Source organism: Trachemys scripta, chromosome 1 (genome assembly GCF_013100865.1).
Source record: "Trachemys scripta elegans isolate TJP31775 chromosome 1, CAS_Tse_1.0, whole genome shotgun sequence".
NCBI classification, from domain to species: domain Eukaryota; kingdom Metazoa; phylum Chordata; order Testudines; family Emydidae; genus Trachemys; species Trachemys scripta.
In genome coordinates this window covers 337,627,999-337,652,702 of record NC_048298.1, presented here as the reverse complement: position 1 = coordinate 337,652,702, position 24,704 = coordinate 337,627,999, and the positions used below count along the sequence as shown (strand labels likewise).

At 49.9% G+C, this 24,704-nt stretch overlaps 3 protein-coding genes across 3 annotated transcripts; 2 read left to right on the top strand and 1 right to left on the bottom strand.

Annotated features, from left to right (window-relative positions):
* Window positions 1-1,528: 1,528 nt before the first annotated feature.
* On the bottom strand, window positions 1,529-2,489 carry LOC117882644 (olfactory receptor-like protein COR4). The gene is given in 2 exon segments (XM_034781244.1): window positions 1,529-2,153; window positions 2,155-2,489. Coding segments are annotated over 2 exon segments (960 nt in total).
* An 11,897-nt stretch (window positions 2,490-14,386) lies between these two features.
* Window positions 14,387-15,524, top strand: LOC117882587. Its single transcript, XM_034781116.1, has 3 exons — window positions 14,387-14,593; window positions 14,831-15,411; window positions 15,493-15,524. The coding sequence occupies exons 2-3, from the start codon at window positions 14,838-14,840 to the stop codon at window positions 15,522-15,524; spliced, it is 606 nt and encodes a 201-aa protein (XP_034637007.1). The 5' UTR covers window positions 14,387-14,593; window positions 14,831-14,837.
* A 147-nt stretch (window positions 15,525-15,671) lies between these two features.
* Window positions 15,672-18,479, top strand: LOC117882545. Its single transcript, XM_034780977.1, has 6 exons — window positions 15,672-15,905; window positions 16,262-16,393; window positions 16,778-16,857; window positions 17,147-17,252; window positions 17,757-17,852; window positions 18,324-18,479. Exons 1-6 carry the CDS (start codon window positions 15,690-15,692, stop codon window positions 18,477-18,479), a joined length of 786 nt encoding a protein of 261 aa, XP_034636868.1. The 5' UTR covers window positions 15,672-15,689.
* The last annotated feature ends 6,225 nt before the right edge of the window (window positions 18,480-24,704 follow it).

Below are 24,704 nucleotides of genomic sequence, written 5' to 3'. Positions count from 1 at the left end.
TTTCAGTTTGTTATAAATTTGCCAAACTTTAAGCCTTTGGACTGCGATTTCCCACGCTGGGTGTCTGTTTCTAGCTTAATTGTTTTCTTGAAAGTTTCAGGCATAACAGTTCAGCCAACTTCTGGAATGAAGCTAGGAGACAAGATGACTTGTCCATTTTTAAAAATTCTTATAATTGTTTCAGAGAGGAGCCCTAGAACCTCCATGCTTTCCAGCAGATAAACGTCAGATAACAGCCCTGCCCTTCCCCTTCCCTTTCCCCGTCCCCTTAAGAGCCAGAGCCCCAATTTGTGTGTAGATAGAAGAGAGCTTGACTTGATCATGAGTTTGAACCCTGGGCTTACATTGCAGTGTGGACGTACTGTGAGGTGTCTGGTGCTTTTGGTATTCACTGTTGTAATTTGCCATGCCCAAAAGTTTCAGCAATGGCCAGTGATTTTGGTAGCCTCTGTTTATGGGTGCCCAACTTCAGTCCGCTCGGTCCTGATTCCAGAAACTCCACCACTCCAGCTGAAGTGAATGGGAGCTGTAAGTACTCAGCACTTAGGAAAATAAGGTCCAAGGTCTTTTACATTGAGATCCCAATAACTGTGGCATTCACAATCAACGACGATCCTTGAAAATGTGTCTGTATATGTTTGGTCACCTAAACTACCTGGTCTTTAATTGTGTGACTCCTAAATTCACAAAGAGTTGTGTGTGGGACTCTTGATGTGAGTACTCAAGAAATATCAGACCCCACTGAGCATTCACGACATTCTCCCTTTCAACAGACACAGGTTGAATATCATTTCATGCACACAAATGTCTCCCAAAAAACAGAGGAGTTGGGCTGTGGATCTGATTGAAGCAAAACCACAAAATGGAATTGAACAAATATCTGTCAACGTTTTTGGACATTAAAACCCGTCCTGGTCATTGCTCATGAATCCATTGTTGCAGTGTGAACTTTTCCCTTTTATGCAGTAATTCTAAACAATATTTAAATCACCCTCTTACATCTTACACTGAAAAATCAATTTCAAGGTTTTTTTATTATAGACACAGGGAGCAAACCATCATTTAATAACCGACATGGCTTTTTTATGCACATAAGTCCTCTAGTCAGGAACGCGTCTCTCTTCAAACCAGCACTTAAATACACCTTTAACTTTAAACATGTGCTTAAGCCCCACTGAAGTCAAAAGGAGACATACTTAAACAGGTGCTTAAGGACTTTCTGAATCAGAGCCCATGGGCATGTCTACACTACAGGGACAGATCGATCTAAGCTACACAATTTGTGTTACGTTAGTAGCATCACTGAAATCGACGTAGCTTAGATCTGCTTACCACGGGGTTCACACTGCGCTGGGTCAACAGAAGAAACTCTCCCATAGACTCCCTTTACTCATCTCGTTCTGGTGCAATAGATGGGAGAGTAATCGGGGTCAATTCAGTTGGTTTTCACTAGACCGGCTAAATTGTCCCCCGTGGATTCGTGGATTGATCGCGGCAGCTTCGATCCACCTCGAAGTGGAGACAGGCCTTATGTGTCCAGAGAAGCCATTAAAGGATTTGGTTGTCCTATTATGGCACCCTTTGGGGGAAAATGGGCCCTCAATTTTGTCTCTATTGATCTCCTCAGGGCGTCCTTCACATCCTTGTTCCTCAGACTGTAGATGAGGGGGTTCAGCATGGGGATCACCACCGTGTAGAACACGGAGGCCATTTTGTCTGTGTCCAGCGAGTAGCTGGCGCTGGGTCAGAAATACATGAAGAGAATTGTCCCATGGAACATAGAGACGGCCGTCAGGTGGGAGGTGCAGGTGTAGAAGGCTTTGCGCCTGCCCTCGGTGGAGCGGATTCGCAGCACAGTCACAATAATTAAGATGTATGAGATGAGGATGGTCACAATGCTGATCACCTCAATCAGACTGCCAAAGAGGAAAACGAGTAGCTGATTGATGGCGGTGCCAGAAGAGGAGAGCTTTAGAAGTGGGTTGAGATCACAGAAAAAATGATTCAGGATATTGGAGTCACAATAGGATAATCTTAGCAAACCGCTGGTGTGTATCACAGAGTTCAGGAAGGCCCATAGATATGAACCAGCCACCAGCCGTAGGCAGTGCTTTGGTGACATGATGACCATAGACAGCAGAGGGTTGCAGATGGCACTCAGAGATGACAAACAATATGAAGCTAAAATATTGGATGATGCAAGCTGTATAGGAAATAGCTTTCCTCTCGGCTAAGAAGCTCATCAGCATCTTGGGAGTGACGACTGTGGAGTAACAGGCATCCACGAGAGATAAATTCTTGAGAAAGAAGTACATGGGGGTGTGGAGTTGGGGGTCGATCCTGATTAAAACCATCATCCCCAGATTCCACACCAGGGTGATAATATAGATCACTAGGAACAGCACAAAGTGGGGGACCTGCAGCTCCAAACGATCCGTCACTCCTGTGAGAATGAACTCGATCACTGCCGTACAATTTCCTCCAGCCATTCATTCAGCCTTGGGCGCTAGCTGCGGGATAACCATAAAGGAAGGCATTCGTTCTTATGCAAATGGTGTATGCTAATATAAAGAACTGTGGTCATATGAGTAAAGACCCTTTGAGTCATGGAATGGAACCGTGAACAACTGATGGGAAAACCCATCACTCCTTCACTTCTTCTAAGGGAGAAAAAAATCCTTTATCTCTAGGAAAGTGCATTACCCTGCCATTTAGTCTGATTTACACATTTTGACCCGTATTCTGTTGATATTTTAATTTCACTTATTAGTGTAGCCTCCCAGACTCAGTGGAATGCCTCACATAAATAAAATTAAGGAATATGTTCAATTTTGTGGGACTGGTGCCTTAGACAGTAGTAGAATCCGTGGATCTCCATTATACCTGGGAACAATAACATGGTTAGGAGGAACGCATAGTTTGCATCGCACTCTTGGGTTATTGGTTGACAGTTTCCCCCACCGAAATATGCCTCCATGTTTTTAAATCATCGGCTACCAACTAGAACACATTATGCACATACTTTCATTGAGAAAATATTTCAAAAATGGAGCTTCTAAATGTATCCCTTCTGGACACTACAGCCATGCTGACTAAATCCTGTAGCTTCTTGTTCTTTGGCTGCTGAAAAATTACCTTACGTACACTTCTAATGATCAGACAAAAAGTGTGTAGCCAGGGGTGAATATTTCTGAGAAAATTAACAACAGTGAATATATTTTTAGAAACATATATTTATAATGATAAGAAAAAATATTCTATGTTTAGATTTATCTTTTAACCTGTCTTTATAGAGATAAGAAACTGCCTGTAAACCTATTTAATCATATATCAATATCCTCAATGCACCTCTTTCCTCACCCCATGTCACAATAGTGATTGCCAAATCATATAATTGTTAATTGTACTTAGCTCATGTCGCACATTCCAGTTTGTGAAATTATGGGGATGGCTTGGTTCTCATTCATAACACCCTGGCAATGTAAAAGGTAGTGAACGTCTAGTGTGATCATCAGGTATGTATGTGTGGTATGTTTTTTGTGGCCAAAGATCAAGAAAAAGTGTGTGTGTGTGTGTGTGTGTGTGTGTACATATTCATACACATGCCGTACATACACACACATGTCATTTATTTCTTTACACACTCTTTGGTTTTGGCCAAATAGCATGTCAGTCAGTCGGCATTCAGACAAATATTACAAATAAGTGGGTTTTAGCCCACGAAAGCTTATGCTCAAATAAATTTGTTAATCTCTAAGGTGCCACAAGTACTCCTGTTCTTTTTGCGGATACAGACTAACACGGCTGCTTCTCTGAAACAAATAAAATGATTATTCAACTTCAAAGGCAGCTTGCTTAACGTGCAGTTCTACAGAAGATAGAAAGGAAGAAGGACTTGACTTCTTTCATCAAATGCATCCAAGCAAAGAACAATAAGTCATTTAGGGCTTGATCCTGCATGGATCTGAGCATTCTTCCCTCAGTCCAGCAGAACATTTAAGCAGGTACATATCTTTTCATAGAATCATAGAAACGTAGGGCTTGAAGAGGTCATCTAGTCCATCCCCCAGTGCTTCTAAACCTTTTATTGTTTTTATTGCTCTCCCCTGGGCTGTCTCCAATCTATCTCCATCTTTCCTGAAGTGGAGCCCCCAGAATTTTAAGCATGTTGATTTCAATGGGGCTTCTTACATTCTTAAAGTTGCTTAAAGTTAAGCATGTGCTTATATGTTTCTTTGGATTGGGGCTAACGTGCTCAGTGCCTTGCTGGTCTGAACTGTTCTTCTGGATGAGCTGAGAAGTTGGGAAATGTCTGTAGATCCTAGGAGTGCTGTTAAGCAGAACCACAAAGAAACTGGAGGGATTTGACAGTTTTATATGGCATGGTGTGTGGATGCGGATGCTTAAGGGATACTAAACATTATGCTTCAGGGCTTAAACCAATCTCTTCTCTAACTATGAGAGATCAGGGCGAGATGGGGGAAAGGGCTGATTATTCCACATCTGCCTATTGAAGGTTATTAAACCTTCTTTTGAAACATCTGGTACTAGTCACTATCAGAGACAAGACACTAGATGGAGCTCAGGTCTGATTCAATCTGGTAATTTCTGTGTGTTTATTCAGTGTTTCATAAAAAGACCGGTGAATCCAAATGCTTCTGCAGACCAAATTCCTTCTAAAGAGACAATCAGAACCAGAGATCAGATAGTTACATTCTAGCAAATTTCTATTAAGCTATTTCCTACCCCCACTTTTAAAGGAAGTGCAGGATTGATGACCATAAATACATTTTTAATGCTAAAGGAGCTCTCCTGCCTGTTCACAGATCTCAGATCCTAAAAAACATTTTCTTTCTATCTATCTATCTATCTATCTATCTATCTATCTATCTATCTATCTATCTATCTATCTATCTGCAAGCGAAAAGTGCTCTCAAAAGAGGCTGTAGAATTCCCCTCTATGTAATTCAAGGAAAGATAGAGTTAAAAACATCAGAGAAAAGACTAATGTAAACACATTCTACATAATGCTCAGTAGAGCATCTGAGCGGACCATGTCACTGAAAGCCCATCCGATTCACAGAAAATGATTTATTTTCATTGGACTGAGCCTTGGTAGACATTGTCTCTGCTCGGCAAAGCAGTGATGTTCTACAAAGTGTTAATGAACATGCATTCCAACACGCCGTGCTCGCCACAACCAAACCTCCACACGGCACTCAGAGAAAGAGATGAGCCTTACGCTGTGCCTTGAAAACTCAGAGTTTGGACGTGTGTGCCCAGGGAAATGACCTCCAGGTGTAGGAGACTCCCCAGTGAGAATGCTTGACCATCACTCCCCACATATTTAATCTCAGCCTCACTGAAGTCTATGGCAAAATTCCCAATTAGTTTCAATGGTCCCGGATGTCCTCCTAGGTGTAATATCCCCTGCAATTCAGTGGACACCTGCATTTGGCAGTAGCTGTGCTTGGGCTGAGTGGCTCATGGGAGAGAACATTGCAATAATCCACTCCAGAAGTCACCCGAGGTATGGACTGTAAGAGAGAATTCATGTGAAAGACTCAGAACAATCTCCTTTCTGTTCCCACGTGGCTGCATTATAGATTCAAATAATCAACAAGTTGACTTCTGCAAATTTCTGCCTTGGGCAAGGTGTTCTGAAAAGAGCTATTTCCTGATGTAACTAACAAAAGGAGATTTCAGTTTTATTGTACTGGAAATAGTGTTCACTCCTACCTTCGGAGAGATGTCGTCTTTCTTGATTTCAAAGTATAGGATGGAAGTGCGTTTATGTTTGGCATAGCATCATTTGGGAGAGGATCCCTGTAGCACCTCTGAGCTCTGATCATCAAGACAAGCAAGGGCAGACTCATTAAAATACACCGTATTTCTCTAGGGGACAGGGGATAATCACCTGCAGATGCATTATCTTGAAAAGTTTTGCAAAGGTTTTTGCCGCTGGGGGGATATGGGCTCTGTGCCTGATGTAGAACACATCCCTTGTCTCCCCGACCCAGCACCTGCTCTAGGAGGCAGGTTGGAGCAATCCAGGGGAAGGACAGGGTGTGGTTACACTGTGCTGGTGGAATGGCCCGGGGTAGGTTTAACATCATTCTCATCACTGATTCCCAAGGGGCTGTAACAGTGCGGCGGAGAGCGTGACTTGGTCCCTGGCATGCAGCATCTGCTCCAGCAATGGTACCTGCCATGTTCCATCCTGTTTGCCGGCCCAGGGTGCTACTTGCAATGTATGATGCTGGTTTTCCAATTTACTTGAACTTTGGGAGCATGACCTTTGCTAACCTGAGAATGCAAAACTTTGTAAACTTTTAATCCTTTTTAAAACCTTGACTTTGTATTTCCTAATTATTTTATGATTTAGTTTATTGATGAAAGCAAACTTAAGTAACGTTAAAGGAAGGGTTTTTTGTTTGTTGATTTCCTTTGTTTTTTTTTAAATAGAAAGAAAATATTTTATATATGTGTTATTTAAACAATGAAGCTCTTACTCATGTGTTGTTTTCAGTATATAGTTTATTGCCATTGTTATCTTTGTGAAAATCTCTGTTTCACCACTCAGTGCTGTGTTGATCAGAGTATGGAAAGTAATTAAATTAAACTGTATTAAAACAAAACTCATTTTATGCAACTTCTGTTTCAGTGAAAGTTCTAAGCTAGAACCCTGAATGTGTAAGAAGCAGATAAACAATATCCAAGAAAAAGAGCTGGAATTTTTCCTCTTGTTTTCACCTGGCCCTTACTATGGAAAGTAGCAAACAACTGCCCTTTGGAAAAAAACACTGGACCCTATCACAGTACAAACCCAAATGAGCACAGCAGGAGGCTGTCCTGCCTGTCCAAATGTGGCCCTGTTTCATTACAAACTTCCTTTCTGTGATGATGTTCTGGGGGCAATCAGTTGTCAAAGGTAACTGTTGCCATGGTAGCCAGGTTGCTAGCCATTCTCCCCAAGTATGAAAATGAACTGGAGGGAGGGAGTGCTGAGTGGTGGGTTATCTCTGATGTCACAATGCTACTGATCAGGCAGCACCAGTGGGCAGCAAATGTGCAGTGCGTATGTGTGTGTGTGGGAGGGGAATGGGCGGGGACAGGCTTTCCCAGTGATCCTCTTTTGCAAATTTCCTAAAGAAGCCAACAACATAACTACACAGAATACACAGTAATGATGATTCCACACACATTATTGTTCTGGCTCCTAAGAAACAAATTAGCAAAACATTGCGAACTTCCAGCAAGAGAATTTTATGGTTTCTCTAACTTCTCTGCTTGTATGCCACAAAACAGAAAAGACACAATCTCATCAAAAATGAAATAAAATTCTGAAGCCAAATGCCCTTTTGAAACAGAAAAAAATGGAACCATTTCATTCTGGTAAGTTTACTCTTACTGAAGCACTTCACTTTTCCTTTCCCTTTCACAGGGAGGAGCCTAAATTAGGTTTCCCTAAATCCATGATTGGAATAGCGAAGCGAAGCCTCACTAAAAGCCAAGCAGCTCGGAAAGAATGGGATGAGCACAATACAGTAGAACCCTGTTTATCCGACCCTCCATTATCCGGTTCTCCATATTAACCCAACAACCAGAACACACAGGTCCAGAAATGAGCAGTATCTGCTATGGTCACTAGATGGCGCTGCAGCCTCGCACTTTCCCATTCATCCGATTATCTGAAGTTTTAGTTAACCAGTCTGGCCCTGGTCCCAATTTGATGGGATAAACGGGGTCCTGCTGTCCTTGTGAGTGATCATTTGATGCAGGTGATCTGCTGCAGTTGTTACTCCTCGTGGAAAAGTACAAACGGCAAAACTGATGGGAGGGGCCTTCGGAGGTGGTAGGGAGGGGTCACACTGTTACCTGCAAAGTACACAGGCCCCATAGCAGGGATGCACCTCGGGCTGTTAAAAGTGCATCACACTAGTGAAGCTGTTGTCAAGATGCTATTCTGTGCAAAGGATTGTAAGACAGCCCCTTACGGATCTGATGCCTGAATACCACTCGAGAGCATTGAGGTGTGTGACGAGGTCACCGTAACTGAAAAGACAGAGTTTATGACTGTGCTGCAAAGTCACTGCCAAGTATTATCTAGCAGGCCAGGCCTGACTCACAAAAGTTGCCTAAGATTAACACTGTGGGATCACAACCTGCACCCAGCAAAGCACCCCACAGAACTGGTACATTGCAGCAGCAGGTTCAGAAGGAGCTGGCAAGCCTGCTGGACATGGGAATAATTGAAGAATCAAACAATCCCTGGGATGAGGAGGTCGTTTTGCTGATGTTTACAGGGAGCTCCTCCCGAGTTTGGGGGGCAGAACGGGAGAAAGCACAAAGGGGCTTTAACCAGTGAGTGATGGAAGCGAGCTTCATGGGCCATGTAACTGCGAACATTTGGTGGCCTTAGACCAGGGATGGGCAAACTTTTTGACTCACGGGCTACATCAGGGTATAGAAATTGTATGGAGGGCCATGAATGCTCACAGAATTGGGGTTGGGGTGTGGGAGAGAGTGAGGGCTTCGGCTGGGGGTGCAGGCTCTGGGGTGGGGCTGGGGTTGAGGGGTTTGGGTGCGGGTGCTGTCAAGGGCCCTCAGCAAAGAGCCTGTCATGATACATGCCATTTAGCTGAGCCCTGGCGGGATCCTTATCAGGCAGGATAACAAGGGTGATGCTGCAGCTGGGAACAGTGAAGATCCTGCCAATGTCCCTGCAGGCCAGGATGTGACCTCAGATTATATCAGCAGGACCAGTTTGGAGAAGATCTCAGTGAAAACTGTGGAGAGGGGGATGTGCCTGGCCAGAGACTGGAAATCCAGGTGGTTACTGCAACTCTCTAACCCCTCCCTCCCATTGTTTTCTAGATAAATTGTACTTTCAACACTGAGGATTTTGGAGGTTATGGCCAAATCATTTACTGCCCTGGCTATTATGCCGTGCATTGCTGGGTGTGTGTCTGTGGGGTAGTGCAGACGCCACAACATTTGCATGGCCTCCTCTGCCTTCCCCTCCCCTCCACCAGCCTCTGCTGGGCACAATCCCAAGTGGATGCAGAGCACTGGGGGGGAAGGTTTCTAAAAAGCCAACGTTGCTGTTTATCCAAGAGGTCAGAGTATGGGCTCCATGGCTTGTGCTGAAGCCCACGGTCTGTAGCAAGTTCACCAATAGAAATCAGTGCCCCTCTGTTCGTTTCACGGCAGGCAGGCAGGTGGGGGTGGAGGGGTTCAAACATCGCTCGGATCAATGCTCTCCATCCTAACTCAGGCTTTGGTTGGTTTCCTTCATCCCTCCCAGTCCTGGTAGCTTATTCTGGGAAGTTTCTCAGGCAGCATGAATTCTCAATGGCCTTTCAGGAGAACCGGGAGTGCAAACCTGCTAGGACTTCCATAATAGCCGGGTCCCTACCAAATTCAGGGCTCAGTTTGACTAATTTAAAAACCCTCTGGCCTTGAAATTGACCAATGTTTCCATCTGAAATGTCATGGTATTGTAACCATGGGGGTCCTGACCAAAATAGGAGAATAGGGGAGTTCAGCGGTTGTTGTAGGGGTCACAGCATGGCCACCCTCACGTGTGTGGTGCCTTCAGACCTGGGCTCCAAGGGCAGCAGCCAGCAACCTTTCTGAAGCTAGAGGAGGTTCCCAGATGTGCAGGAGGGTTCCTGCTGTTGGGAGCACCTCAGCTCCTACCTACTACTTGGGAGCACCTCGGCTCCTACCATTTTCGGGACATCTAGAAAAATAGACACCTGAGCCCCAGAAGGAACGGCAAGGGAAGCCCCGAGCCCCAGCTGCAGATGCCTGGCAGAAGACCTGAGCCCGGACACCCAGAGTGCCAGCAGGAGTGGGGAGGGGCATGAAAGTCCTGAGCCCAGTTCCCCCGCACTGGCTGCAGCCACAGGGGGCCAGAAGCTCTGAGTCCGGGCACCCAGAGATGTGACTGGAGCAGAAGCTGCCAAGGCCAAAGCCCTGAGCCCAACGCTGGGCTGATGCAGTGCACTCACTTCTGCACTGCCTCTGGAGGTGCATCTGATATCCCCATGCAGAGGAAGTCCTGTCACCAGCCCGGCAGACAAACAGCAAGGAGGCCCCTACTGGGGTGCTCCTGGCTCGGGGGCTCCCAGCAGGACGGGGAGATCGGATATCATGGGGCAGGGCTAATTCGATCTAGCCAAGAAAGGCACAACAAGAATTGGGCTTAATATGGTGCAAAGTGTGTGACATTTCATAGCCCTGGAAATAGAGACCACATTATGAGATGGAATTGTATCACAATCTGTGCCTCTATGAAAAACTCAGTGTGGGGTGAGGAACAGACTCTGCTGTTTTACCAGGTGGCCTGGTCGCTCCCCAGAATCAATAATGAGCAAGTGGGGAGATCCAGGGTGCAGCTCAAACATCCAACCAGGCTGGCCAGGGGCAGGCATCAGGCCTGCAAGGGAAAGGTGGGTGTGGCAGTGACTTCACAAAGGCCTTTGGCAGGAACTCAGCCTATTGGGCAAAGATGATGAGGCGTCTGTGACCTCACAGAGCTCCCTTGACAACAGCCAGGCAGGACAGGGATGCAGGGCAGGGGGAACCTCAGAGACCCCCTGTAGCCTTGCTGCAGCAAGTCTCCATCTCGCGGTTCTCTCAGAGGACCAAGAGGTGGTTGTTGTGGAGGACATTCTGAGGAATTTTTTTTCATATCGGTGTGGATTTTTTTGAAAGAAATCGTCATCTGTGTAGAAGGTAAGAAAAAATATAGGCTCTAAGNGATTTTTTTGAAAGAAATCGTCATCTGTGTAGAAGGTAAGAAAAAATATAGGCTCTAAGGACAAGATAGAGGACTCTGTCCTAGCAGATTCTCAAGTAGAGGTATAGAGGTTCGATATCTCTGTACTGGGCACTGGTGCAACCACTCCTGGAATATTGTGTCCATTTCTGATGTCCACAATTTGAGACAGATGCTGATAAATCAGAGACGGTTCACAGAAGAGCCACAAGAATGATGAAAGGATTAGAAAACCTGCCCTGTGGTGACAGACTACAGGAGCTCAATCTAAGAGAAGGTTAAGCGGTGAGCCCATGGGAACAAATATTTACTAATGGGCTCTTCACTTTACCAGATAAAGGTTATGAGCAGACAATGGCTGTAAGTTGAAGCTAGACCAATACACACTGGAAAAAAGGCGAGCATTTTAAACATCAGAGTTTGGAGCAATTCACTGAGGCTTGTGCTGGATTTTCCACAACTTGCCTGTTTTAAAATCAAGATTGGGTGTTTTACTAAAAAATCTGCTCTAATTCCTATGGGAATTATTTTGAGGGACGTTCTATGGCCGAAGCAAAACAGAAAGTCAGACTGCAGTGGTTTCTTCTGGGCTTGGAATTTATGAATCTGTGACTCGCTGGGGGTGTTTGGAATTTGATCATTTTGCTTCCCTCTTCCTCCTTCCCTCTTGTCCCTTACATTGGTATTGTAAGCTGAAGGGCATTGTGACTTTAGAGCAGTGGTTCCCAAACTGAGGTTCGTGAACCCCTGGGGGTTCACGAAATGTTACAGGGGGTTCTCAGGAAAAAATTCCCTAATGGCGGACAGAGCTGCCCCTAGGGACCCCAGGCACCATGGGGCCAGCAGCCCAGAGCCCCTGGACTTCCAAGAGGTAAGCAGATCAAAGCAAGCATATCTATCACACTGAAGAGATTTAAATTTCAAGACTCCTTATAGGAAATGGAAAGGGAGGTCGATATTTTTGGCTATTTTTAAAATGAAATAGGCAGCTAGGATTGTTTTTACAATTATTATGAAGAACAAGTTTAAACTTTATTGTAATGTGCGTTGTTTGCCTGGACTGCTCAAGACCTGAATGCTTGTGTAGGAGGAACTCTTTAAGTTGGCTTCTTAAATACCTTTATGCTTGTTTCACATCTGATACTCCTTGATGAAACATAGGAGCCTTGTCTTATAACAGGCTTATTCCAAGTGATAGAAGCTACGAAAGTGAGATCTTGGAAGAGTGTTGCCGTTTTCATAATGTAATAAGAATACTGTAATGATAAATAATAATTAATAATGAATAGTGTGTAATAAGCATGTCATAAAAACAAATTGTATATTTCCAAGATCACTTCTTTTCTAATTTATACTCAGGTAAAGTTGAAAATCCCTGGAAATATTCATTTTTGGGAGGGGGTTCATGAGACTTGACATTTTAGTGAAAGGGGTCCACAGGCTGTTAAAGTTTGGGAACCACTGCTTTCGAGTGAATTCAGACAGTCAGAGCTAACTCTCCACAGGTGATTTGCATAAGTCAGTAAATGAGCCTGCAGGTTTCCATGGGAGCGATGCCCAAAGCAGGCCGCAGGCTTCGGGTTGATGCTCAGGGTTAGTGGAGTCAGTGAGTGACAGGGGGGCTGAGTTACCTCTGGGGTCACAGTGTTACTGCTCGCGTTCCTCTGCCTGCTGCACCGCATGGGCAGTGACGGTCAAGGGGAAGGTTTTGTAGATTTGAAACGTATAAACCAGGAAGCGCAGAAGAGGAATAGCTTAGACAATTTGGCAGTAAAATGGAGGTTTTGTGGCAATATCCTGTGCAATTAATATTGGTCCAGGGACGGAGACAGCATTCCTGCCCCCCTACCACCTCTTAGCTGGGCCTACATAAAAGAGACTAACTAGAGTTTTGGACACTTGTTTGTTTAAGACTGAGCAAATAAGGTGCAACAAATTATGATATGATGAATTTTGTTGCCTCCTCTCCTTTAAGAGAATATGAGCAGTTTATGATTCTCTCAAATGAAGTAGTTCTTCTAAAATCAAGGGGAATACCAATCAATGGCTTTTTCAGAACGAAAACCCCCCCAAAGAGATTTTTTTTTAAATTTAAACTGGATTTTTAAAATTTAAATTTAAAAAGGTTTTTTTTTTAAACAAACCTATCAAGTATAAAATTTGAAACTATGACAAGCTATGTTAAGGCCTATAGTTGCTCTAGCCTAGGAAAGTCATTTAAATAAATACATCTATGAAGAAGTCCATGTTTGCTCCAAGTTTCAGAGGAAGTCAAACCACTGAACTGTTGGAAGTCATGGCCTAAGCACCTGGGGGTGCAGAAGTTGTTGAAATACTCAGCCAGATTTCGGCAGCAATAGCCTCTTCTGCAGGTGCAAAAAGACTATTTTCTTCATTTCAGTTGATGCAGCTACTTCATTCCAATTTAAGAAACTGATTGGGAGTTGAAAAAGAATGAAGGCTTCTTTTCCTCTTGTAATATATGAATAAACGCTAGAGAGGAGGAGATGTGAGCTACTACCTCTAAAATCTGGAAGGAGGTTTATGACCAGGAACAATCAGCTCAATGCACGAACTAGAGATACTTCTTTACCTCGGTGTGTTTGAAATGAAAAAAAATGTTTCAGTTAACCTTTTTGTTCTTATGTATCCTGCAAAACCAGCATGTTTTAATGGTTACCTATTCATAGAATCCTAGAAGACTAGGGCTGGAACAGACCTCAGGAGGTCTCTAGTCCAACCCCCCGGCTCAAAGCAGGACCAACCCCAACTTAATCATCCCAGCCAGGGCTTTGTCAAGCTGACCTTTAAAAACTTGTAAGGATGGAGATTCTACCACCTCCCTAGGTAACCCATTCCTGTGCTTCACCACCCTCCTAGTGAAAAAGTTTTTCCTAATATCCAACCTAGACCTCCCCCACTGCAACTTGAGACCATTGCTCCTTGTTCTGTCATCGGCCACCACTTAGAATTTCATGAGAATCAATCTTTCATTAGGAAAATCATTCAAAAATATAAATCCAAATCATTTGGAATGAAATCAATCCACCTTGATCTTTAGTGTCTGGGGGTGTGGGCCTCTGAGGCTAGACTGAGACCCTCATTGGCTAGAACCACCCAGGGAGCCAGTAACAAATTCCAGTCCTGTTAGCATCCAAGCCTCCATAATCCAAGGAATACCTGACAGCTGCAGGAGACAGAGGGGTGCTGAGAAGGTCTAACTCATGATTGCCAACACAGAGATGTGTTATTGGCTTTGGATGGGGGACAAGTAGCAAATGCGTCAGTCACTACAACAGGTCACCCTCGGAGCCAGGGAGACTAGCACTTCCCAGCTCTGGAAGGGAGTGTTCCTCTAGCGGTTAGTGCGGGAGCCTGGACAAAGGACTCCTGGGCTCCATCCTCGGCTCTATCCCTGACTCCCAGTGCAACCCTGAGGCAGTGGCTTTTCCTGCCAAGGCCTCTGTTTCCAACAGTGGGGCTGGAGACACTCCCCTAGAGCCCTTGGGCCCTCACATTTCAGGAATGTGCGTGAGATACTAGGAGACCTTGAGATGGGAGGTGTCCTTCTGTTCGTCGGTCAGTGTTGTGAATCCCTGGCTGCTCGCCTGAGTTTATCCATCCCCTGGCAATAAAACATTGTCTTGTTTTCACAGTCACTTTCGATCTCCCCACTTCTACCCCCTGCCCTGCTGGCAGGGGATTCTGCAGCACCCCTTCTAGGCCACCTGGGTGCAGAGGATCGAGGAGGAGGGTAAAGGAAGGACCAACAGCAAGCATCTGCCATCCAGCTCCATCCCATCTAGAGTAAGTAAGTGGAGTTCTCCAGAGCCATCTCCAGTGTGGTGGAAATATCCCACCAATAGGGCTCCCAGCCCGTCCCTTGGCAGAGTTTGTTCCCCAGGATGAGGGTTCCTGTGCCCTGGGGTGGGATGTGTGGGGAGGAGGAATTGCCTCAGTGGAGGGGAGGTGGGCCGGGGAGCAGGCAGACCCCATTAATGAGAGGCTGCCTTGAAGCCAGACTCACGGCTGCTCCCCACTCAGTTCCAGGATGGAGCGGCTGAGGCAGATGCTCAGGAGGAAGGCCGGGCAGGTGGCTCCAGAGCCAGAGGGAAAGAACATCCGGCTTTCTGAGGAGGAGAGCGGCCCCGCTGGCCCCACGGGCGGGGAAGAGGCTGGTGGCCAGCATAAACAGAGGAGCTGCCTGGCATGCTGCAGGAAGTGGATGACACCAGCTCCCCTAGCTGACCCTGAGGCACCTTCTGGGCCCAAATGGAGGTGGCCCCGGGTACAGCTACGGAGGAGGGAGCCAGGAGAGGGCAGGAGCCGGGCAAGGCAGCTCTGGGGCTTCCTTCACAGGAAGCCAAGGAGCCAGGAGCTGCACCCCAGGGCCCAACAGGAGCCACCCACCACCCTGGCAACTGTGGAGCCCCCCGCCAGCCCCACCCTGGCCCCTGAGGAGCCCTGCGCCAGCCCCACCCTGGTCCCTGAGGAGCCCCCCGCCAGCCAGGAGGAGGAGCTGAGCGACTCTGGGACAAACACCAGCAGCTCCTCGTACTCCCAAGGGGGCAGCAGCTCCTCTGCATGGTCTGACAGGCGTGTGGATGAATGCTCCCTCTTTGCAGGTGAGGGGAGACCAAGGGGAAAGGGAGGAGGACTGGGGCGGTGGGGGACTAGTAACCCCCTGTGCCCATCGGCTCGCCAAGGTGCCGGGACTGACCCATGTGAGCCCCACTAACACTAGTGGGGGGGGCACAGCCACACCCCACGGCAGGGGATGCTGGGTGGAGTTGGGGATCTCCAGCCTCCCCTGATCATGTTGGGGGGGGCGACTCCCACGGGGCCCTGAGGCTCATGGGGCTGAGGGCGTCTCTCGCAGGGGCAGGGTGGGGCCCGCGCTGCCATGGGGCTTCTTACAGAGAAAGGGGAAACATGGAGCCTTCTCTGTCCACTGCATCCCCCCAGCAGCAGAAGGGATTATACTTTCTCCTTCCCCCCTGGTGCAGAGCCCCCCAGTGCCCATGAGGACGAGAAAGAGGAAGAGGAGGAGGAGGAAGATGTGTCCCTGGAACAAGACATCATAACAGAGATCCATCAGTATCTCCAGGGCAGAGATAAGGTACAAAAATCCCCCAGCTGCACTGCCACCGAGTCCGTCCTGCCCCTTGTTCCATCTCCACCCAGGCAGGGGGGTTTTGTCCAAGAGAATCCCTCACCCCCAATGGGGGGACACGTCTCCTCTGTTCTCTGGCACCCCAAAGTGGGGACATTTGTCCCACACAGGCCAAGGTTTCCGCTCCCCGCAGACACTGTCCAAGTTACAACCCCGGTCTGTGCCGGGCAACACTGGTTTCAGGAAGGGGCGGCTTTCCCTGTCCAACCCCATGGAGGTCCTGATCCCTAGAGTTGGTTTGGGTTGGGCGGGGAGGTCCCTATGTAACAGGCTCTCTCTCTCTCCCCCCACCCCACTCCTAGCTGATGGGGAACAGGGCCCATCAGCTCCGCTTCCTCGACGCTGTGCTGAGTCTGTGTGTCTTGGCACAGCAGCAGGGGTGGGACACCCTGGAGCTCTATATTTCCAAAGCGGCCCTTGTGGAGAGCATTGTGGTGAGTGGGACCCCGTGCCCAGCCCCTGGGGCGAGGCAGCCAGACATGGGAGGAAGCGTTAGTTGGGTTGGAGGGGGAAGCAGAGGACAGGGGTTCCTGGGGTGAGGGCTGGGGAGCAGGGAAGGGGATAATTGTGACACTGATCAGGAGCTGGCAGTGGGGAATTGTAAGCCCGGAGGGGAAAGGAGGGGAGGGGAGGGGGGAATTGGGTGGGAGAGGGGGAAGGAAGTTTGATGGATGGGAGGAATCGGGGGGCCCAGCTGGTTGGGGGTGGGAGTGACACTGGCTGTTTCTGCAGAGCACTTTGGCCTCCACCCTGGGAAGTGCCTCTGGGTCTGTGAGGCCTGGTCTCACACATGGTTTTGTTTCCTTGGGGTCTCCCAGGAGCTGATTGAAATTCTCCCTGTGGTGTCAGAGCCGAGCTCCATCATTTCCAGCTCCATGGACGTGGTTTGCAGCCTCAGGTATCAGGACCCTCCCGTCCAGCTGCCCTAACCCTGGTGCTGATCGGGCCCAGAGCTGGGAGTCACAGATCCTCCTCCGCCTAGGTTACCCCCAGCTGTGGCTGTTCCCATCCCCCAGCAGAGGAGGCGGGAACGTCCCCTCTTTCCTGGCTGGGGGGTGGATTTCACTCCAGGAACGTTACAGTGGCTGTGGGGAGGGGATCACTGTGGGGGAGGGGGTGATGTCCATGCCAGTGCCAGCACCATGCTGGTGCTGCAAAGTGTACGACAGGCTCCTCTCTTCTGCCAGCAAACTGAAGCCACCACTGTCCCTGGAGCTGGAATCTCGCCTCCTGAGCGCGCTTCTGCATCAAATCTTCACCATGGGCACTGGGAACGACACCCCCCACTTCCAGGTAGGTCCTGATCCTACTTCTCTGTCCCCGGAGCAGGAGCAGGCTCTGGTCCCTGCTCCCTCACTTTGATAGAGCTGCTGAGAATAGGGGAGGGGTGAGCAGAGCTGGGAACAGGCCCACAAGAAACTGGCAGTGGGGGCCCCTTCCCTCCAGAGGAGATTGCATTACCCCTCCATGGCTGATCCCAACCTTCCCTCCTCTCCTCATTCTGTGCTCTGCTGCCTGGACTCTCCCGGGGATCCTACTTCCCACCCACTGCAGTTTGGCTGTTCCATAGTCTGCTGGGTACCAGGCGCTGTGCAGAGAACTGCTAAGAGCAAGGATTGAAGAGGCAGCAGGCATCCGGCCATGAACTTTTGCTTAGTCTCTCTGGAGTGATGTGAATGGGAGAGGCCAGGATGTGCCTTTTGAGTCTTGCCAGGGATCCTAGAGAATCCTCCTAATTGTCCCCTGACTGGTGTGGCCCCATGTCCCTTGACTGGCGGGTGCTCCCTCCTCTTGCAGGCTCTCCACAAGAGCTATTTGCAGAGCCTGGACAGCATGCTCAGGGGCCTGCTGAGCGAGACCCCCAGCTTGGAGAAGCTGCAGCACCTCTTGGAGGTGAGTAGAATGGGACGGTCTGGGGTGGAATTGCCCCTGAACCCTGTGGGAGGGCAGCAAACGAGATATTAGAAGAGCCACATTTCCATTGTGTCCTTCCAGCTTGGACCCAGCCGGACACACTTTCCCAGAGCTGCCAGTGCAGGGGGAAGGAGCTGGGACTGTCAGCCAGCGCTCTGCCCGATTGCATTAAGCACTAACAGTGAGCAGCAGGCCTGGCTGGGGACTGAGAGACTGAAACCCCTGTGAGATGCAGGACATGGGCCTCTGAGAAAAGTCTCTGGCTCCTTTCTAGGGAGACCCTGAGATACAGGAGGAGCCTCAGGGAATCGGCTCTTCTGTCCTAGGGACACTGCAGTTCCCGGAGGGATTGTCCTCACGGCCGTTCCATCCATCCTACCAAGGCCCTTGCAGCTGGGGTCTGGAGTCCAGGGCATGTGCCTTGATCCTGACGTGCTGTTCATGGATCAGGGGTTCAGGGCAAACGGACCAGCCCTAAGACTGACCATTGTCCCAGCCTGGAGAGACGATGAGCTTGTGCTCAGCAAGACGTGGGCAGTGTCATGGACCCCCTTTTCAAGCTCTGCGACCAGGGGTCAGCTGTTCCACCCTGAGCGCAAGGTGTAAGCCCCATGGGGACCGGGAGAGGCTCGTTTGTAGAGCATGTATGCCTGCCCACTGACCCTCCCCTGCCTCCTTCTCCCGCAGCACATCCATGTTTGGATACAATCCAAAAGGGCCCTGGAGAGAGCTAGGGCCATACAGAGCAGCGCTGCCCTGCTCGAATTCGCCACCTCCCTGCCTGGATTTGACGTAAGTGACCTTTGACCCCAGCATCCTGCAGAGTCAGGGCTTGAGTCAAGTTCCTCATCCCGTGGCTAATTGGTCCCCCCTGGGTCCGCAAGGGACTGCGTTCCATAGGCCACGGGCTGGCAGATTTGTGCCTGGCCTCAGGGCCCTTGTTACTCTGGAGCAGCTAGGCAGTAAGTGCTCATAGAGGGCCTTTGCCCTGGTCCCTTTGCTCCAAGCTCCCTTGGGGGCAGAGAGCTCTCGCTCCTCTCGCCCAGCGCCTCCTACAGAGGGGTGGGAGCAGAGCTCTGGCCCAGGGGTGCTGGAGAGCTGAAGGGAGAAGGTTGATGGATTCCCCTCTCCTCCTCCTTCCACCAGACCTCCTCCGACTTCTCCATGGCAAGCGACTTTGTGCTGCAGCTGGGTCTCCATGTATCCCACCCAGCCGAGGACATCAGCCGGCAAGCCAGGGGTGGGATATATTGGCTGCACAGGCTCCTGATGCAGAAGAGGGGTAAGAACCCAGCTGGGCAATGGGACCCCATGGAAACAAGCCTCTCGGAGACTAGCTCCAGCTGGCCATTGGGACGCCTAGAGGACTAAGGCCTCTCTGTTTAGACCCACTGTAGCAGGGAAGAGGAACCCCAATAGTAACAAGGCCCCTCCTTTGAGACTCCCTCTGCTGGGCAATGGGACCCTACAGAAAGAAGCCCCCTCCTCTGAGACCAATCCCACCTTAGATGATGACTCTTTCTCTTCCCCTCTCTCTGAATTAGGGAGATGAGTGTGAAAGTGCCAGGGAAATTGGCTGCTTTATTTCAGAGCCCGGCTCTGTCGCCAGCCCAGGGAAATAGCCCACCCACAGGGCAGCCAGCTCGTGAGGGGACAGGAACAGAGCTATTGAGAGACATGGAGGGAAAGAGCCCATCATCAGGGCAGGGGTAGGAGCAGAGACCACAGGGGAAGGACACAAAGCTTGTAGGATGTCACCAGTTGGGTAGTCAGGGCCAGATCCTGACTTCAGTGGGTGTGGGGGGTTCTCAGTATTAGACACCACCATTAACAGGCACCCACTCCCAGAGCACAATGACTCTAAGGGTCACATGATTACTGTGATGACTAAAACAAATCCCCCTTCTGGTACTAAACCGCCTGGTATGGACCCTGCGATTCCATTGGGCTGTGGATGCCACGAGGACCCTGGCCAGTGTGCACCCAGACGGAAACCGGCAGTGAAAGCGGAATGTCAAACCTCCCCAATGGGTGTGTCTTTCTCCCCCAGGGCTCAACATCACTGAGGGAAGAGAGCTGTGGTGCCGGGAAGGGCTCCAGGATACCGAGCGCCTGGGCTTTAGAAACCTGGCCAGGGTGGGAGAGGTAAGGACTCTCTGCCGGTGCATTGCAGCAGCTCAGGTGTGGAGCTGTCTCCCCCTGCAGTGAGTGTGTCATGGACACAGGGCAAGAGCCTGCTACTTATTTGCAGCAGAGTATGTGAGGTTCCTGGGAATGTCAGTGGGGTGAGGCGTGGGAATGAACCAGATCTAAAAGACCCCTCACCTCTAGCGGGTGAGCTGCAGGAGATATCGCTGCTGGGAGCAGTAGAGTGTCTGGGTGAGCTGGTTTCAAAGTGCGGAGACCCATTTCCAGCATCTCATGGCACCTGGGTTGAATCCTGCTCCAGAAAGAGCTATTGGAGGCCTCAGTGCCTGCAGCCTCTTACTGAAGGGGGTTCTTTGGTCCATGGGACCCCAAAGGTTGGCTGCCCCAGGACTCTTCTCCACCTTGTGAGCCACCAGAGGGATTTGGAGCCTGGTTCTGAGCCATTGCAAGGGCTCTGGTTCTGTTGGTTTTAGGTCTTTCGTGAGATATTCACCGAAGATCAGAGAAGAACTTTTCTTCAGGGGGCGCTGGAGGCCATACACCACCCCCTGCTCCATGTCAGCCAGGCTGGGCTGGTGCTCACCTACTCCATCCTGGGGGAAGCCGACCAGCTGCTAGGGGACGAGGTAACCAAAGAGGGATCAACTGGGGAGGGAACCCCAGGGCCTTTCACCTCCAGGCCATTGACAGTCACTCCCATCCCATCCCCACGCGCTGACCTGGGAGCAAGGAGAGGATGAACCCAGGCAGGTGCCATTGGTAGGTGCCAGCTTGTCCCTTGAGCAGCTCAAAGCAGGGCAGACCCAGCTCTCCAGCAAGGCTATTTCCTAACAGGCATCACATCAACACGACACGCTGCCATTGCTCATGCTAGGGGCTGCCAACTCCCCTAGCCACCTCTGTGAGCCTTTCATCCCCTCCGGGCCTCAGGCCGGTTCCTAGTGCTCTGGGATCATGTTATCCCAGCAACCACCTGCTCTGGGAGAGCTGGAGGAGTCAGTCAGCGGAGGCTGCTTAAGTGCCCCATTCCCCAGAGCTACTGCCCATGGCATCATGTTAAGGATGGGGGATCTCTTGGGGAAAGGTGTCCACTTCCTCTCACCCCCCGGCACTACTGCCCAAAGCCTCCCAGCCCCGCAGCTGGAGGGGGCAAGGGCGGCTGAGGGGATTCTGGGGAGCGGAGCTGAATCCTCAGCTGTGTTGGGAGGTAGAACAGCTCTTGGGGGGACTGAGAGGAGTGGGGGCAGGAGTTCATTCCCCAATGGTGGGAGAGGGGATGGGAGTCACTGGAGAAGAGACGAGATTTTGTCTCGGGGGTTGGGTGGGGGAATCCGTCCCTCAGACATGGGGGGTAGGGAGGAAATTTTGCTGGCTCCCGGTGCCGTTAATCCCCTTTGTTCTCATGGGTGTCCGAGTCTCTGATTGATCCTTGTTCCCTGGCAACAGGGGGACATTAGAGCAAACGTCATGTACAGGCTCTTTGCTATCAGGAGATCTGGCCTGGTGCCCCAAGGACTGGAGGGGCTGTGATCCACGTATCAGCCTTGAAGACCCACCCCCCGCTTCACATGACTAGAAGCCCCCAGCCCCTGCCACAGGTACTGCTCTGTCTCACTGTGCCTGGGGGGGAAGGGCTGGGGGAAGCGGCCATAGAGCCCACAGCACTGAGAGAAAGCCAGGCCGAGCACCTCGCTGTCACCACCCTGCCCCACCCCGACCCCTGGAGCTGGGGCCAGGCCAGATAATGGTTCGGAAGAATCAGGCTGTGGGGCTGGCCCAGAAATGAGAGCATCCGCAGAACCAGGGGTTATGCTCAATAGCCGTTGCAGTCTGGGAGGGGTGGCCTGACATGGAGCCCCTCCCCTGTCGTCACTGCTCACACCTTCCCATGGCCCGTGTCACCCCTGACGCAGCAAATGTCTGACCATCCCCCACCTCGGGCCCAATCCACCCACCTGGTATCTGAACCCTTCCCAGCCAGGAATGAAACTCGCCCCTAACAGTCTGGGGCAGGGAAGGATCCTCCCCATCTGGCAGGTGGGAACTGAGACGTAGAGGAAGGGCTGTGGGCCTGGTCACACAATCCTGGGTGGAGATCTGGGAAGTGGACTGGGTCCCAGCCTAGAGCCTTTCCCGCAGGGGCACTTTCACTTTCTGCCCTTTATTCTCCTCTCCAGCTAGGGGGTCTGTGAGTGTGAAATGAACAGGGAGGGTGATGGGGTCCTGGCATATAGCCTGCATGGGAGCTCCCCTTGGCTTGGACCCCAGGGTCAGAGACATCTTGGTCATCCTGCTGTCCTTCTTCTATTGCTAGGAAGGGAGTCCACCGATGAGGGGTCTTTCGGGCTCCAGTAAGCCATCCTCATACCCCCTCCCCTGCGCCGCCCTTCCCACCTGTCCGGTTTCCTCGCTGTTGCCTCTGGCTTGACTCTTGACTCAGGTCTCTGGCTATGACTTTGGTATGACCCTTCTTGGCTCCAGATTTTGGTTATGAACCCCGCCTCAGTATTTTCCTTGCCTTTCTCTAGCCTCGCTCCAGTCCCTCCACCCACCCGCTCCAGCATTGCCTCCTCCTCCTGATCTTCCCCAACCCGTCGGATTTTGACTACCTGGATTTGACCTTCGGCGTGTCTATGGACTTTGGCTTGAGAATGGACTTGGATGATCTTTGGTCTGACCACCCGGCTTCGACCTCTGGCCTGGACTTGGACACTGGCTCTGGTTCTGCTTCTGTTTTGTTGATAGACTCTGATCTCAGTTTTGATCCTGGTGTGTCTAGCATCACTCTTAGCCAAGTGCCATCCATGTGCAAAAGGGGACCCATCACACCAGGTGTGAACCATGGCCTCACTACATGAGCCTGGCCCGGTGCTGCCCCTACTGGAGTTGTGCAATGGAAATGACTGAAAATGTAGGGGTTCCTTTAAACAACCTCCACCAGCATTCTTGACTTGGACACCCGGCCATAGTATAATTGCCCTACCATCAATCAAACCCTAACCCCTCCCTTGATTCCTTAAGCCCAACCCCTTGACCCCTTAGTCCCTCCCACCTGTCACTGGAAATCCCGCCCCATGGAGGTATTACTTCCGGGGTAAAGGCGGCCGCATAACCAGATGCAAAGGGATGTCATGTGACACCTCTAAGAACTCCTCCCATCACCCTCTACCAATCAGAATGGGTTTCATCCCAAAAGGACCACCCCGAGAGGAGATTTGACCAATCAGGGTGCCTTCCAGGGTGGGGGTGACCTGTCCAGAAGTGGGCCGTGTGACCCCTCTAAGAACTCCTCCCACCACCCTCTACCAGTCAGGTTGGGTTTCGTCTTGAAAGGACCATCCCAAGAGGAGATTTGACTAATCAGGGCAAGGTCCGGGACAGGCTGACCTGTCCAGAAGTGGGCCATATGACCGCACTAAGAACTCCTCCCAAGGCCCTCTGCCAATCAGAGTGCAACACCATTACCCCATCAGTCCCAGCGCTGGACAGAAGAGGCCATCTCTTACCAACGACACATGTTTTAGGAATTGTGGAAAGGCTGTTGAGAGGAAAGATGAACTCCTTCACCAACCCCGTGAAAACTTCGGACTTTGTTTTAGCCCCGACTGTCTTTGATCATACGCAGAGAAAGCGCTACATCAGCAACAGTTTGAGGAGGAGGAGGAGGGAGCGACCGAGGGCAGCCCTTTGGCCCGGCTATTGATGGATATGCCGGAACCCGAACCAAACTGCTTGTGAGACACCCTGATGAGCATGGTGGCCTCTCTTTGTCCACCCCCTTAGAGGTGAAATGCGATCACGGCTTGCGGGAGTCACAGGCGGACAAGGTGAACGGAAAAGACAGCGCTCAGGTAAATGAACGATTAAGAAGAGACGGTTGAGGTCTTGCGGCCAACATAGATCTTTTGGAACACCTCATTGCCCATGACGGAAGATAGTACGTTCAGTTCTGCCATGGCATTCAGAAACACACCCCATTGTTTAGGTACATGTCTGCTAGGAACAGAGCGCGTCTGGGTGATGGCCCTGCCTAAGTCGAGCATGTTAGAACCATTAGCCACAGAACTTTTATACACAAAAGCCCCTTTATCATTCCATGAAGAGATATTTTCGTCCTGGCCCAGTTTATTTAGCAATACTAACGCTTATTCACGTTATCCAACACCTCCTGAGCAACAGAGTCTGAGGTCTTTGGTGTTTCTGGAGGTTTGGCAGTTACACTCTGTTCCTGTTCTGGTAGAAACAGACTTATTTTCCCTTTATCCACATCGTTCTGCTTCACGTACATTAGGTACTTTTGAAGCCCGGCGCTGTAAAGTTTAGCCTTTTTGTATTCGGCTACATCAGTTCTTTGAAGAACAGACTTCATTTCAGCATCCAGTAAGCGAGTTGCGGTCGTTCTAATATTTTCCTCTGCCAGAGGGGGAGCCCTTAATTGCTCCAACGGGTGGCTGGGCACCAGGTACATTTTTTCTGCATACTCCATTATCGATTAGTTAAAAGCCCCGTTATCAGAGGGATAGCAAAACTTAACAGAGGGCCGATAAACCCCCCAGACTTCTTCACCAGATGCTTCTTTCTTTTAAGTGAAACACTTTTATTACAAAAAGAACAGGAAAGCGTGCGTCTCTTTTTCAGCACGCGCACTTGATTCTGTGTTAAAGGTACGTTTCCTTTTAAGGT

Coding starts and splice junctions, on each gene's coding strand:
- LOC117882545 (XM_034780977.1), top strand. CDS start 15,690: ATGGGGCTTCTTACAGAGAAAGGGGAAACATGGAGCCTTCTCTGTCCA. Junction 16,858..17,146: donor GACGTGGTTTGCAGCCTCAG/GTATCAGGACCC, acceptor CTCTTCTGCCAG/CAAACTGAAGCCACCACTGT. Junction 17,853..18,323: donor AGCTGCAGCACCTCTTGGAG/GTGAGTAGAATG, acceptor TTCATGGATCAG/GGGTTCAGGGCAAACGGACC.
- LOC117882587 (XM_034781116.1), top strand. CDS start 14,838: ATGGAGCGGCTGAGGCAGATGCTCAGGAGGAAGGCCGGGCAGGTGGCT. Junction 15,412..15,492: donor TGAATGCTCCCTCTTTGCAG/GTGAGGGGAGAC, acceptor CGGCTCGCCAAG/GTGCCGGGACTGACCCATGT.